Source organism: Rhincodon typus, chromosome 23 (genome assembly GCF_021869965.1).
Source record: "Rhincodon typus isolate 14 chromosome 23, sRhiTyp1.1, whole genome shotgun sequence".
Lineage (NCBI taxonomy): Eukaryota > Metazoa > Chordata > Chondrichthyes > Orectolobiformes > Rhincodontidae > Rhincodon > Rhincodon typus.
In genome coordinates this window covers 21,336,319-21,351,028 of record NC_063354.1, presented here as the reverse complement: position 1 = coordinate 21,351,028, position 14,710 = coordinate 21,336,319, and the positions used below count along the sequence as shown (strand labels likewise).

General features: G+C 42.5%; 1 protein-coding gene across 1 annotated transcript; it reads right to left on the bottom strand.

The window, feature by feature from the left end:
• Nucleotides 1-364: 364 nt before the first annotated feature.
• LOC109937872 (QRFP-like peptide receptor) lies at nucleotides 365-2,742 on the bottom strand. Its single transcript, XM_020536366.2, has one exon. The coding sequence runs from the start codon at nucleotides 2,557-2,559 to the stop codon at nucleotides 1,300-1,302; it is 1,260 nt and encodes a 419-aa protein (XP_020391955.1). The 5' UTR covers nucleotides 2,560-2,742; the 3' UTR covers nucleotides 365-1,299.
• Between the last annotated feature and the right edge of the window lie 11,968 nt (nucleotides 2,743-14,710).

Genomic DNA, 14,710 nt, shown 5'->3' with positions numbered 1-14,710 from the left:
CCCTTCAGTTAAGGGGCTGTGCCTGGTAGGGAAAAAGGACCGAAGAAGATCAATAAAATAACTTACAGCTGGGGGATTACATTAAAATGAAAATCAATCCAGGATTATGATGTGAATTTTAAAATATGATGATCCAGGTGTGCTCTACTGGGGCAGTGACAACGTTAGGTCAGATGAACTCTGAAAAATGTTGAAATGTTTTTGAGACAAATTAAAAATAGGAACAAAATGGCTGGCAATTAATATCAACTCAGGTAATGTTTAATTCAGCGACCGTACATAATTACAAAATATGGACATTTTACAATTATCAAATAAAGGAATGTGAACAAAACATTTTCACAAAAAGAAAACTTTACACTGATTTATTCGGCATAATGAGTTAAATATATTTCATCCCCATGTCCCAGTCTTTAGCAATGGCCTTTAGCAATGCTTTCAAGTTGCCTTGTGATGAATCTCAGTTCATTTTCATTTTATTCAGCAGCCCTAGTGCAGAGGAGCTAGCACAAGTGGAATGAAATCGGACATCAGATTTCTGTCCCTTACAAGTCTGTATTTGTGTGAGGACCCAGACCTATTTCAATGTTAAGTCTATTTGTGTTCTATTTAACGACAGAGAGCCTTTCTCCAGAGCCTCAATATGATTATCTCACTCCTTCTTAACTGCTCAACAGACCATATATCCAAAATCAGAAGCTCTGAATAGTAAACCTGGAAGACTATTGTAACACGCAAAGTCAGAAAGCAACATCTTAGGACTATGCTTGAGAGTGATTTAATCAGAATGCCATTACTTTTATTTTCAATGATTATTATCTACGTGCCATATTTTCACCTTTCACTACAATGCCATAATTTCATTTTATGGTCTGTTTATATTTGACAGATGGCGATTTTCCTTGAACTGGCAACTGGTTCAGTCATAGTCATAAAGTCATAGAATCATACAGCTCAGACCCTTCGCATCGCAGGGAGTCGCATTTGTCCTTAGATCTCGCTTCTCTTTTGATCTCAGGGCTTGATAACTTGTTGCTTGCCGACTCCTGAACGAGGCAGGGATAACCCTGGGACAGAATATTGACCCATTAATAGCGCTCCCGCCCGTTTCAAAGGAAAATTGCAGGAAGAAGCAAGTTTTTTTTTACTGTAGGAGCAAAACACACAGGAACCGAAACAATTGACAAATCATACTCCTGATTACCTACGGAGTGTAAACTCGGCATAAAGAGGATCTGGTAAAGGACACTGAGGTAACTCATGTCTGAACAAGTTTACTACAATTAAGGTTAACAGTGTTTATTCGAAGGTTGTTTCGCAAATAGTTCCAGAAGATCCACATTCGCCTTTAGTGAGCGCCTGGCCGCCTGCCCAGTTGTTGAAGTCAGTTTTGGGGATGTCATTGGCAGCTCGGTAAGACAGCAGGATCGAGGAGTTGAATGGAGTCTGAGACATGTTCAGGTTGAGGGCAGAAGAGATTCGCTCCCTGTAGCTTTTCTTGATCCTCTTCACAGACCTGTACAGGTTGCCCATGAAACAGTAGCAGAGAGGGTTGAGGCTGGAATTGGTGAGACCCAACCACTGGGCAAAGGATCGAACATGAAGGATCCAGTCCTGGTGGGCACCGTCCGGCTGGGCATTGGGAACACTGAAGTCAATCCAGATGTCAATCACATAGAAGGGCAGCCAGGACAAGGTGAAGAGGAGAACTAGAGCCACCACCATCTTGACAATCTTCTTGCGGGTCTTCAGCCGGGAGCTGTTCCCCACCAAGTGCCTCTTGTTACCCTCCTGGAAGCGGTCCTGGTTACTCCAGAGGCGGCGGGCAGTCAGGAAGCAGATGAGGAGGTTGAAGAGCACTGGGAAGCCGTACAGAGCGCAGAACAGAAGGAAGTTATAGCCCTGTCTCAGCCTCACGGAGGACCAGCTTTCTGTGCACACCGGGATGGTCAGCTTCCCGTCCAGAAGCACCAGCTCTTCCGTCTGATTCATGAAGATTAAAGGCATACAGAGGCCGGACGACAGAAGCCAGACCCCGGCGATCATGCAGCAGATTCTTCTCCAGGTGAAGAATGACCTGGCGTGCAGGGGGTTGTGCACACTGTAGTAACGGTTCAGGCTGATCACTGCCAGGCTTAAGACGCTGGCAGAGACAGCAACTGCTTGCACAAACGGGACGGCCCTGCACATGAAGTCTCCAAACACCCAAGCGTTGTAGACCTGGTGGCCCAGAGTAACGGGCATGCAGATACATACTACCATCATATCACAGGTCGCCAGGTTCACCAACAGACTCCTGGTGGTTGTGGCCCCCTCCAGTCGGTTCCTCCTCTTCCTGGTGAGGGCCCTCAAAGCCATGATATTGCCCACTAACCCAATGATGAAGGACAGAGTGTAGATCACCCCCAAGACAATGGTCGTGGGTTCATACCCCGAGAACAGCAGGTTGATGTTTAAGTGAATAGTCTCCCAAAAGCTCAGGTTGCTGTTGGGAGGGAATAGGGAAACGTTCCTGGGAAATCCTGCAAGTAATTCTAAACTGAACGGAGTCACATTCATGGTGCCACCGAGGTCAGTTAGGGTCAGGGTAGAAATGTGTGGAGCTCACCCTCTTGATTAGTTTCCCTCACTGGCTTCTGGAAAGCAGCAGCTGGTTTCTCAGCAACCAGAAGCTGGGAGAGAGTCAGCTCCCAGCACCCAGGTCAGTCCCATCCCAGTGCTGCCTCCCTGAGCCGATCAGCCGCCGTGTTACCGCTTAGGTTCCGGGCAATGTAGCAACCGACCAGCCAGCGGCTAGTGCACAGAGCTGGGGCAACTCACCCCGCACCACCCCCTCCCCCCACCCCGTCCGATCCCCGGAGGAAATCTGCCGGCTGCACCCAACAGAGAGCGAGTGAGAGTCTTTGGCTGAGACCGGAGCCTCTGTTGAGTCGTGTGTAGATGTCGGTGGCGAGGAAATGACCATCAACTCAGTCTGGGCACCATCCCAGTCAATCAATTATTTCTGGGGTTCCATTTGGCTCCTTTCAAACATCCCTGAAGTCCTTTTCCGTTTTTCACTCGATTATTGTTTACATTTCTGGTCACAACTGTCAAATAATTTCACTTTGTGTTGTTTAGAAACCAGTTTTACACTGTTGCTGTCCGGGGTATCTGTAAACATAAACATCAGAAGAAAAAAATAGCTTAATTCGAGAAAATAACGTTAAAATAAAGTGCATAGCAGCTGTAACTTGTAGCGTCCCCTAGTCCCTTGGTTCTGATTTGACTTAATCAAACCTGATAAAACTGACCTCCAAGTCATTTCTTCCTTGCCTCTCCGGGGAGATGACACAGTGGAGGCTGTGGAGTTTGCAAGGTGATGTTGTTGGTTTCTCTCTGTCCGGGCTTTGTCACGTTCCTACCACCGGCTCAGAAATTAACGTCGTCGAGGAGGAGTAATACATTCAAATGGTTGGAACAATCAGGGCGCTTGTGCTGGGCAGAAAGTGTGAGGGATACGCTCACGGCACCATCACTCGCTGACAACTTCACTTCGCAGCCCCCACGGCTGGAAAATTCCACTCAGAAAGTCATCGGGAAGCAACTGGTGTCCAGTCCTCGTGGATTGCAAAATAGAACAAGTCAACAGTTTCCAAGTAACATCGGGGTGTTTATTCCGGTCTAATCACAGGGAGCCAGTTACTGGCATACCAATTTCCCAGCTTGGTCAGGCTGTCAGCGCATGAACTGATATACACACAAGAGAAATGCTGAGGCTGCAGGCTCTCATTAATCTATATTGCACACTCTGTGTGAACAACATTTAATCCGCACGGACAGTGTTTATTTCATACTTGTTCGATCTTTAAGTCTCGCTTGCAGCACATAGTTTAAATTGCTTCGTTCGATAACTGTAGATATGCGGCGCTGGCGAGATCAGTATTTGTTGCCCAGCCCCAATTACCCTGAAACGGAGTGGCTACAAAGATTCAGCCATATCGCGGTGGGTCTGGAGTCACATGCAACCATCAGGTAAAGATGGCAGATTTTCTTCCCAAAAGACCATCAGCAAACCAACTGGGTTTTATGACAGTCGACGTATAGAGGTCACCTCGCATAGCTAAACCTTTGTAGGCAGCTTTTTAATTCACGTCAGTGGTGTCATTGCTTTACCGCCGACCACAATATTGTGCCCTTTACAATCATATAAAGTAAAATTCAGTGAAAAGTGATTTGACAACTTTAGATATTTTTATTTTTGCAGTACAAATGGACACAAAATCCTGAAATGAAAGTTCAGAAACATAATTGCTTTCAATTAGAACTTGTGGGCACAGAGATTTTAGAAACAAGAAAATGTATTTTAATGTTTTCTCCGCACGTGTTCAAGTAAACATTCTTTAAAGTTATTTTATTCATTTATCAAATTTGCAAATTCACACACTGTAAGAGCCACATATAAAATACAATTCACATTATATTGCCTCAACAATAGACTTAAATTACAGGATAACGCAAGTACTCCTTTTAGTGACTTTTCACTGTATTTTACATTATATAAATTGTAAATGGCATAATAACCTTTAAGAAGCTATTTTACTCCAATTACAGCCTCAAAACTAGCAAAAAATTAGAATCAGAAAAAAACATCTATATTCATTACTTCTAAACTTTTTCAATGTTGTAGTCGCTCAAGGCTGGAGCAAGTTGCTTTATGTTGGAAAAGATTTAGGATGTCTTTAAGAACGTGACTGTATTTAACAAATTGCCAGAGAAAAGCACAATTGTTTGAGACAGATTGCAATAAATTAATAGACAATTCCATGGAAATGCTGCTTCAACTGGGGTATCCTTTTTGTTAGACTCAATTAGCCTTTGCACACTGAAACAGAATTTTTGGACAAATTACTGTTGAAAATTTTTTGTGACATTTGTTTCTGAAAATAAATAATTGAAAACCCAACTTCATCCATTAATCTTGTTGTTCTAGACATTTTAGTTTATCAGAGATTATAAATATATTCCCAGACTGGCCATAGTATCAGTTTTGAATAATGACACACACCCCATCACTCAAAGAAAGGGTATCTTGACATCTCAAGGCGCCTGCATTAGACAATGTGCAGTCACACTGATGAATAAGTGGGTGTCACAAGTGTTAGTACAAGAGGCATGCCTTAAAATATTAAAAATTAATTCAGCCTGAACCACTGAAGCGGTTCCTGTCACCAACTCCATTCTTAAGCCATTGACTTCATCCCTTTTCCTGGCAACTGTCTGAGGTTGAATCAGGCAACCTTAGTATTGTATGTGACTCTGAGTTGAAATTCCAGTCACATATCTACTACATTATAAAGATTGTCTACTTCCAGCTACATAACATTGTCCACTTACCTCAACTCATCCACTGCCAAACTCCACATCCATGGCATTATAAGCTTTAGAATTGTCTATTCCAACATTTTCCTTGGTAGCCTCCAATTTCAAAACTCTGTTGTCAGTATTCTATCTTACATCAAATCCCATACACCCATCATGCTTATGGTACCTGGGATAAAGGGATTGTCTTATGGGGAAAGAATCAGTCAAATGGGTTTATATGGGTACATCTTCTTTAGAAGAATGAATGTTGATCTCCTTGAAATGTAAGATTCTGAAAAGATTTAAAAGGGTGGATGCTGAGAGGTTGTTTTGCCTAGCTGGAGAGTTTGGGACCAGGAGGGCAGTCCCAGGATAAGGTGTGGGTCATTTAGGGCTGAAATGAGAAGATGTTCCTTTACTCAGGATATTGTAAATCTTTGGAAATCTATTCCCAGACAGCTGTGGACACTTAGTCATTGGCAGATTTCAAGGCTGTGATTGGTGGACTCTTGAACTGTAAGGAATACAGGGATCTGGAGGGAAAGTAGAATTGAGGTCAAAGATCCAAGATGATTTTATTAAATTATTGATCAAGATTGTGGGGCTCAATGGTCTCATCCTGCTCCCATTTCTTAAGCTTGCACTTTTATAGCACTTTCAAAATCACTAGATCATTTAAAAAGCCCATACAAAAAATTCTAATTAACTTGACTCATGAGAAGCTTGGCTAAGAGCTATAACTAGAAGTGTGTGTGGCATTTGTTTGGGAGAGAGAGATAACACCAAGAATAAACGAGTAAGAGAAACAGCATAAAGCAGTAAGTGTAAGTTGTTCAGAGATAGTAGGAACTGCAGATGCTGGAGAATCCGAGACAACAAGGTGCAGGGCTGGATGAACACAGCAGGCCAAGCAGCATCATAGGAGCAGAGAGGCTGACGTTTCGGGCCTAGACCCTTCATCAGAAAAGGGGGAGGGGAAGGGGGTTTTGAAATAAATAGGGAGAGAGTGGGAGGCGGATAGAAGAGGGATAGAGGAGAGGATAGGTGGAGAGGAAACAAACAGGTCAAAGAGGCGGGGATGGAGCCAGTAAAGATGAGTGTAGGTAGGGAGTTAGGAAGGGGATAGATCAGTCCAGGGAGGACGGACAGGTCAAGGGGGCGGGATGAGGTTGGTTGGTAGGAGATGGAGGTGCGGCTTGAGGTGGGAGGAGGGGATAGGTGGGAGGAAGAACAGGTTAGGGAGGCAGGGACGAGCTGGACTGGTTTTGGGATGTGGTAGGGGGAGGGGAGATTTTGAAACTTGTGAAATCCACATTGATACCATTGGGCTGCAGGGTTCCCAAGCGGAATATGAGTTGCTGTTCCTGCAACCTTTGGGTGGCATCGTTGTGGCACTGCAGGAGGCCCAGGATGGACTTGTCGTCTGAGGAATGGGAGGGGGAGTTGAAATGGTTCGCGACTGGGAGGTGCAGTTGTTTATTGCGAACCGAGCGTAGGTGTTCTGCAAAGCGGTCCCCGAGCCTCCGCTTGGTTTCCCCGATGTAGAGGAAGCCACACCGGGTACAGCGGATGCAGTATACCACATTGGCAGATGTGCAGGTGAACATCTGCTTGATGTGGAAAGTCTTCTTGGGGCCTGGGATGGGGGTGAGGGAGGAGGTATGGGGGCAGGTGTAGCACTTCCTGCGGTTGCAGGGAAAAGTGCCGGGTGTGGTGGAGCTGGAGGGGAGTGTGGAGCGGACAAGGGAGTCACGGAGAGAGTTGTCCCTCTGGAAAGCAGATAAGGGTGGGGAGGGAAAGATGTCTTTGTTGGTGGGGTCGGATTGCAGATGGCGGAAGTGTCGGAGAATGATGCGTTGGATCCGGAGGTTGGTGGGGTTGTTTGATTATGAAAAAGCAATTGTAACCTAGGTCAAAATAGCCAGAAATTATAACCGTTTCTTTACTTCATACATTCTCACTTCATGTATGTTTATGCAATAGCGGAGAATTGATGCATCTTACAGGAGATACGTGACCAGAATATGGGAGCATGAAATACTGAACAGAATCGTGCACTGAAAACCTGAAATGTGCGCTTCTGGATTTCAAAGTATAGTAGATGCCTATAATTGGTTGGGTATTCTACTTATGCAGTTTTGTAAAAGGAGACATGTTGTTGAAGCTATTCATCTTTCATTCATCAAAAAACACAAAAATTAAAAATTTCAAAGGGAATGAAAGCTTGTAGTGCATGAAAAACAGGGTGCTGATTGGTTGTCAAAGGAATTCTGATTGGTCACGGCATTGGCATGGTGAATGCACCAGAGAACATGCCAAAGCAGTTATTTAAATTCAAAAAAGGAAATCAACTCTGACTAGTTGATACATGCCATGGGGAATGCATCAGGGAATAGTGTTCCCAATGTTTTGTTTAATTGAAAACCCTCAATGCCTGGACAAATTAATTTTGCCTGCAAAGAATCAGGGCCTGTGTGTGAAAACATGTACCACTTGCAAGTGTAAGTGAGCCATACTACAAGCTTACCCGATTATCTTAAATTAGTTCTTAGTGTAATTCTTGGCAAATTCAGAATTGTTCAGTAATTGCTGCCCAATCACAGAATTGCATGTAACATTAGAGATTATGTCCTGGGTTTTGCAATCATGAGCTCTTCAAATAGTCAATACTCTGCCTCATAAAAGCAGAAAGTGCTGGAGAAACTCAGAAGGTCTGGCAACATCTGTTGTCAGAGAAATAGAGTTAATGTTTCAAGTCCAGTGTGATTCTTCTTTAGTCTACCTGTTGCAGACAGCAGAATGGTCATTTTGTTCATCTACTTGTTGTTGGGATGTACAGATTACATACCTGACATCATACAGGCACTGAAATTCATATACTATATTATTCAATTTTGGGCAGCAGATTGTCTTTTTGACTTGATAGCAGCATCCTGCTTAATGCAAGGTACTGTACATGTTGCTAATGCATGGTAACAGTGTGAAATAGCTAGCTTCACTGTGTCTTAAACTTTTGAGGCACTTGACCCTTGTAGGGTAATTCAAAATAGACTTGGCACCTTTCAGGACTGAAAATGGCGGCCTTATCAAATTGCATTAGATTTATAAGATCTCATAGCATTGAAATATGGAGTAAATATAAATATGATGCATAATTAAGTATGTCATATAAATGTAGCTTGTGTACAGAATATAATGTTGGGATGTTTGTGTAGAATTATTAAACTATACCTTGTGCTTAATATTCATACTTCTAACCTTCAAAATTAAAATGGAGATACATTGGCTGTGCCTCCACTACATTACTGGATAAACCTGCCACAATGACTGATAGATAAGAGTTTGAAAACTTACTGTATTTATAAAGAGAAGGGAAGAAGTGAGAAGGAAGAATAAGAGAGGAAGTGTGGCAGCAGTTTGAAACCGGAACACAGGCTTTAATGGGAGCTGTCCTGCATTGCTGGTGCTGAAACCTTGACCTGAATATTACAAAATGCAGGCTTTAAGTGCTGACAAATTTCTCGTCTCAATTGCAAAATCTTTGGACAACTCGATCTATAATGTGTCATGTTACTACTTTAGTTGTTTAAAGTATTTTAAATGTAAATTCTCTATTAAAAATATTTGACAGACATATAAATCAAGATTTTTTTAAACTCTGTTGCCTCCTCATCTTCATGCCTCTACCTGAAAAGTACTAATCTTCAATTGAATTCTGTTTTCTGTTTTTATAAAACAATTTTTGAATTGTTTAACTATGAGTTCATATCAAAATCAAATTCTAAATGGAAAACACAACCTTAAACTGTGTAAACAGGGTGGTTAAGAAGGTGTTTAGCATGCTTGCCTTCATTGCTCAAAACTTTTGTGTATAGGAGTTGGGATGTCAAGTTGAGGTTGTACATGATGTTGGTGAAGCCCCTTCTGGAGTACTGTGTCCAGTTCTGGCCACCCTGTTATAGAAAGCATATTATTAAGCTTGAGAGGGTTCAGAAGAGATTTACCAGGATGTTGCCAGAGTGGAGGATTTGAGTTATAAGGAGAGGCTGGATAGTCTGGGACTTCTCTCACTAGAGCATAGGAGATTGAGGGGTGACCCTTAAGAGGTTTACAAAATCATGAGAGGTATAGATAGGGTGAATGGCAGGTGTTTTTCCCCCTAAGGTGGGGATTTCAGGATTAGGGGGCATATATTTAAGGTGAGAGGAGAAAGATTTAAAAAAGACATAAGGGGCAACTTCTTTACACAGAGTTGTTCATGTATGGAATGAATGTTCAGAGGAAGTAGTGAATGTGGGTACAGTCACAACTTTTAAAAGACATTTGGATAAGAACATGAATAAGGAATGTTCATAGGAATATAGGACAAACGTAGTCAGGTGGGACTACCTTAGTTTGGAATTATGGTTGGCATAGACTGGTTGGACCGAAGGGTCTGTTTCCGTGCTGTACGACACTATGCTGTCAAACTTGAATGAATGATACAATCTATAGATAAGCTGAATGATAGATTTACAACATAGGTGTACGAAGTCTCAAAACTTTTGATTTGCATTGATTATAGCTCACGCATCACAAATAAATGTCAAAACAATGAAATTTGCCAGTTGAAATCACTGATGATGCTGGAGGAGAATGGTGAAGTCTGGAAAGTGAACAGAAATCAATCTGTCTAGTTCAGCACCTATTTGCTATCACACTAATTTCCAGTGGGACTTTTGAGAGCAAAGAGGCTCTGCTGAGTGAATATGAGCAGCTAGGGGCTAAATGGAAAAGCAGAACCAAAAAGGCAATAATCTGCGGATCACTACCTAGCCACAAGCTAATTGGTACAGGGTTAACAAGATTAAAGAGGTAAACACATGGCTCAAAGATTCGTGGGACATTGGCTCCAGTACTAGAGAAGGAGGTAGCTCTTCTATGGGACAGGCTCCACCCAAATTATGCTGGGACCAGAGTCCTGGTGAATCGCATTACTAGAGCTGTGGGTAAGCCTTTGAACTAAATGGGGTTGGGAGGTGCAGTTGCAATAAAAATAATTGAAAAAGTTTAATAACCCCTCAGAGAAGGAGGGCAGTCAATGTGGGACCGAGGATATTGTATTTAAATGCACACAGTATACAAAATAAGGTAAATGATCTTGTAACACAGATTGAAATTGCCAGGTACATTGCATGGGTATCACAGAGATGTGGCAGCAATGGAATCAGGGCCAGGAGCTAAATATCTAAGAAAATGTGTCCTATTGATAGGACAGGCAGATGGACAGAGGGGATGGGTTCGCCATGTTAATAAATTGATTGTAAGAAGTGATATAGAGTCAGAAGGCGTACGATCTCTATGGATAGAGTTGAGGAATTGCAAAGGTAAAAAAGATCCTGATGGGAGTTATGTACAGGCCTCCTAGCGGTAGTCAGGATGAGGGGCAAAAAATAAGTCAGGAGATGGAAAAACATTCTAAGGCGCTATTAGAATAATCGTGGAGGACTTCAATATGCAAGTGGGCTGGGAAAATCAGGCGGGTAGCAGATCCCAAGAAAAGGAATCTGTGGAATGTCTAAGATTTTTTTTGGGGAGCAGCTTGTGGATCTAGATAACAAGCAATTCTGGATTTGATGAAGTGTGATGAGACAGACTTGATTAGGGACCTTAAGGTGAAGGAACCACTAGGTGGCAGTGGCAATAATGTGATAGAATTCACCCTGCAGTTTGAAAAGGAGAAGCTGCATTCAAATGTAATGGTATTATAATTGAGTAAAGGTAACTACAAAGACATCAGGGGGAGCTGACCAGAGTTGATTGGAAAGGGAGCTTGGCAGAGAAGATGGTGGAGCAGCAATGGCAGGAGTTTCCAAGATAATTAGGGAGGCACAGCAGAAATTCACAGAAGGAACATACTAAGGGAAGGACGAGGCAATCATGGCTGACAATGGAAGTTAGGGACAGCATAAAAGCAAAGGAAAAAGCACACGGCATGGTGAAGCTTAGTGGAAAGCCAGAGGATTGTAAAGCCTTTAAAAACCAGTAGAGCACAACTAAAACAATAATAATAGGGGAGAAGATGAAATATGAGGGTAGGCTGGCTAATAATACAAAAGATGATCGCAAAGTTTTTTTAGATATATAAAAGGTACGAGAAAGGCAAGAGTGGACATTGGACCACTGGAAAATGTGTCTGGAGAAGTAGCAATGGAGAACAAAGAAATGGCAGAGGAACTGAATACGTACTTTGCATCAGTCTTCACAACGGAAGGCACTAGTACCATACCAGAACTTCAACAGAGTTGGGGGCAGAGGTGAATGTGGTGGCCATCACTGAGCTGGGGGAGCTGAAAGATCTAGAGGTGGATAGATTACCCGGACCAGGTGGATTCTACCCCCCCGAGTTCTGAAGGAGCTAGCTAAGGAGATTGTAAACACATTTGTTGTGATCTTTCAGGAACCACTGGAGTTAGGGAGGGTCCCAGAGGATGGAAAATGGCTAGCATAACATCTCTGCTAAAGGGAGGGAGGCAGTTGATGGGAAATTATAAGCGGTTAGTTGGATATTGGTAAGATTTTAGAGTCCATTATTAAGGATGAGAATGTACAGTACTTGGAAGTGCATGATAAAATAGGGCTGAGTCAGCACAGCTTTATCAAGGGGAGGTCATACCTGACAAATCTGTGAGAATTATTTGAAGAAGTAACTAGCAACTTAGATGAAGGAGAGGCAGTGCATGTGATCCATTTGTTAGAATTATTTTATCCATTTGGAATTCCTGAAGGCCTTTGACACGGTGCCACACAGAAGCTGTTAAATAAGATAAGAGCCCATGGTGTTAGAGGCAAGACACTGGCATGGATAAAGGTTTTGGCTGACTGGCAGAAGTCAGAGAATGGGGGTAAAATAATCTTTTTCAGGATGGCAGCCAGTGAATAGAGGAGTTCTGCACATATCAGAGTTGGGACCACAACTATCCATATTATACATTAATAACCTGGATGAAGGAACTGAAGACATTGTTGCTAAATTTACAGTTGACACAAAGATAGCTGGAGGGACAGGTAATGTTGAAGAAGCGGGAGGCTATAGGAGCACTTAGGCAAACTAGGACTGCCAGCAAAGAATTGGTAGATGGAATACAATGTGGTAAAGTGTGAGGTTATACACTTTGGTAGGAAGAATTGAAGCATAGACTATTTTCTAAATGGGGACAGGTTTCAGAAATCTGAAGCACTAAAGGACTTGGGAGTCCTAGTTTGAATTCTCTTAAGGTTAACATGCGAGATGGCTACAATACAAGAGCAGAAATGTACGGATAAAGTTGTAAACGGCTCTGGTCAGGCTGCTTTTGGAATATTTGTGAGCAGTTTTGGGCCCCATATCTACGGAAGGATATGCTGGCATTGGAGGGAGTTCAAAGGGTGTTTACAAGAATGATCCTGAGGATGAAGGGTTTGTAATATGACGAGTGTTTGAGGACTCCGGTCTGTACTCAATGGGGTTTAGAAGGATGAGGGGAAATCTGATGGAAACTTGGGTCCCGACCCGAAACATCAGCTTTCCTGCTCATCTGATGCTGCCTGGCCTGCTGTGTTCCTCCAGCTCCACACCTTGTCATCTCAGTCTCCAGCATTGGCAGTTCCTACTATCTCAGAATACTGAGGGGCTTGGATAGAGTGCACAAGAAGAATATGTTTCCACCAGTAGGAGAGATTAGGACCCAAGGACACAGTCTCAGAGTGAAGAAACAGCACTTTAAAACTGAGATGAGGAATTTCTTCAGCCACAGGGTGGTTAATCTATGGAACTCATTGCTGCAGAGGGCTGTTGAGGCCAAGGCATTGAGTGCATTTAAGACGGAGACAGTTAAGTTCTTGATTAGTAAGGGGATCAATGGTTACGGGGTTGAGACATATATCAGCCATGATGGAATGGTGAAGCAGACACGATGGGTTGATTGGTTCAATTCTGTCCTATACCTTAGGATCTCATGGAAGCATACATTTTCTGCTTTGCAATGAAATCAACATTTAAAGGGCTCTAAGCATTTTGAAAACTGTCTAATGGTAAGAATTTATCTTTAGACTGGTGCTATGTGGTGCTTTCAGTCTATTTTCTTCTAATTTGTTTGGCAAGTCTTTATCCTAATTAAGTTTGTGCAACAGATTAATGAGCCAAAAGATATTCTCCTTGTTTATGGTTTGCAACCCATGGGGATAATACTGCTAGTGATCATTTTTGACACCTCAATGTTGATTGCTCATCCCTCATGCTTATTCCAATTTGAGTATATTAGCAACATCTGCCAATTTCAGTCCACAATATTACAAGCAGGCGATTGCCCAGGCAAACAATTTAAGCACTTTGCCCACAGACAGAGGAGTGGGTTGTATTGCATTTGCACGTGGTAAATTTCCACAAAGCCCATGGCATCGGTAATGACACCTATTTAGCCCAGTGACTCATGCACAGAATTATAGCGTATTTAGGAACCACAAGGTATCAATGTTCAGATTGTCTGCAAACTGCTAAAATGATTGTACAGATGATTATGACATGGATGATTGCTCAATTCCCAGACGTAGTCATTGAGAAAGTTGTGTGCAGGATCTGAGCACGGATAATGACTAGAATCATCTGGATCACAAACAAAAATCAAAATCAACATTTTTGAAGCAGCAGCTGGGCTGTTCGTACATAAAAGCTGAAGCAGATTTTTTTCAGGATTATGAACTATAATTTTGCCAAAAATACACAAACATGCAGCAGATGATCGGTGACATCCACTTACTGCCAAGACTGTATGCTGTGCGAAATTTCTGAGAAACCATATTGCAGGCAGTAAGACTCGTATGACCCAATCTCTTTTTGATAGAATGCATGACACATCCAATAAACAAAGTCCTTTCTATGGCAATATGAATGGCAACATTCACTCTCACTGTCACTGTCAACCTAACTCCAACACCATGCATCTCATTTCTTCTATTACTATTACTTTTCTCCTACAACGGTTTAAGAAAACCGGCAACTACTGAAGTGAAGTGTGAACAGTTTACATTTTATATAATAGATAAGAGTTTTCTTGTGATGTCAACGCATGCTTCCTTTGCCCTGGAACCTAATGTGATCTTATCCTGTGGTTGAAAGGAAGTGCTTGCTTTATGAATGTCAGTGAGATTTCTTAGGATTTAGGCAAGTTCCTTTTTCTTGAGCATGATTTTCCATTGCAATTGGTTCAACCAAACCAACTACTACACTTAGATAACAAGGTGTAGAGCTGGATGAACACAGCAGGCCAAGCAGCATCATAGGAGCAGGAAGGCTGACGTTTCGGGCCTAGACTCGAAATGTCAGCCTTCCTGCTCCTATGATGTTGCT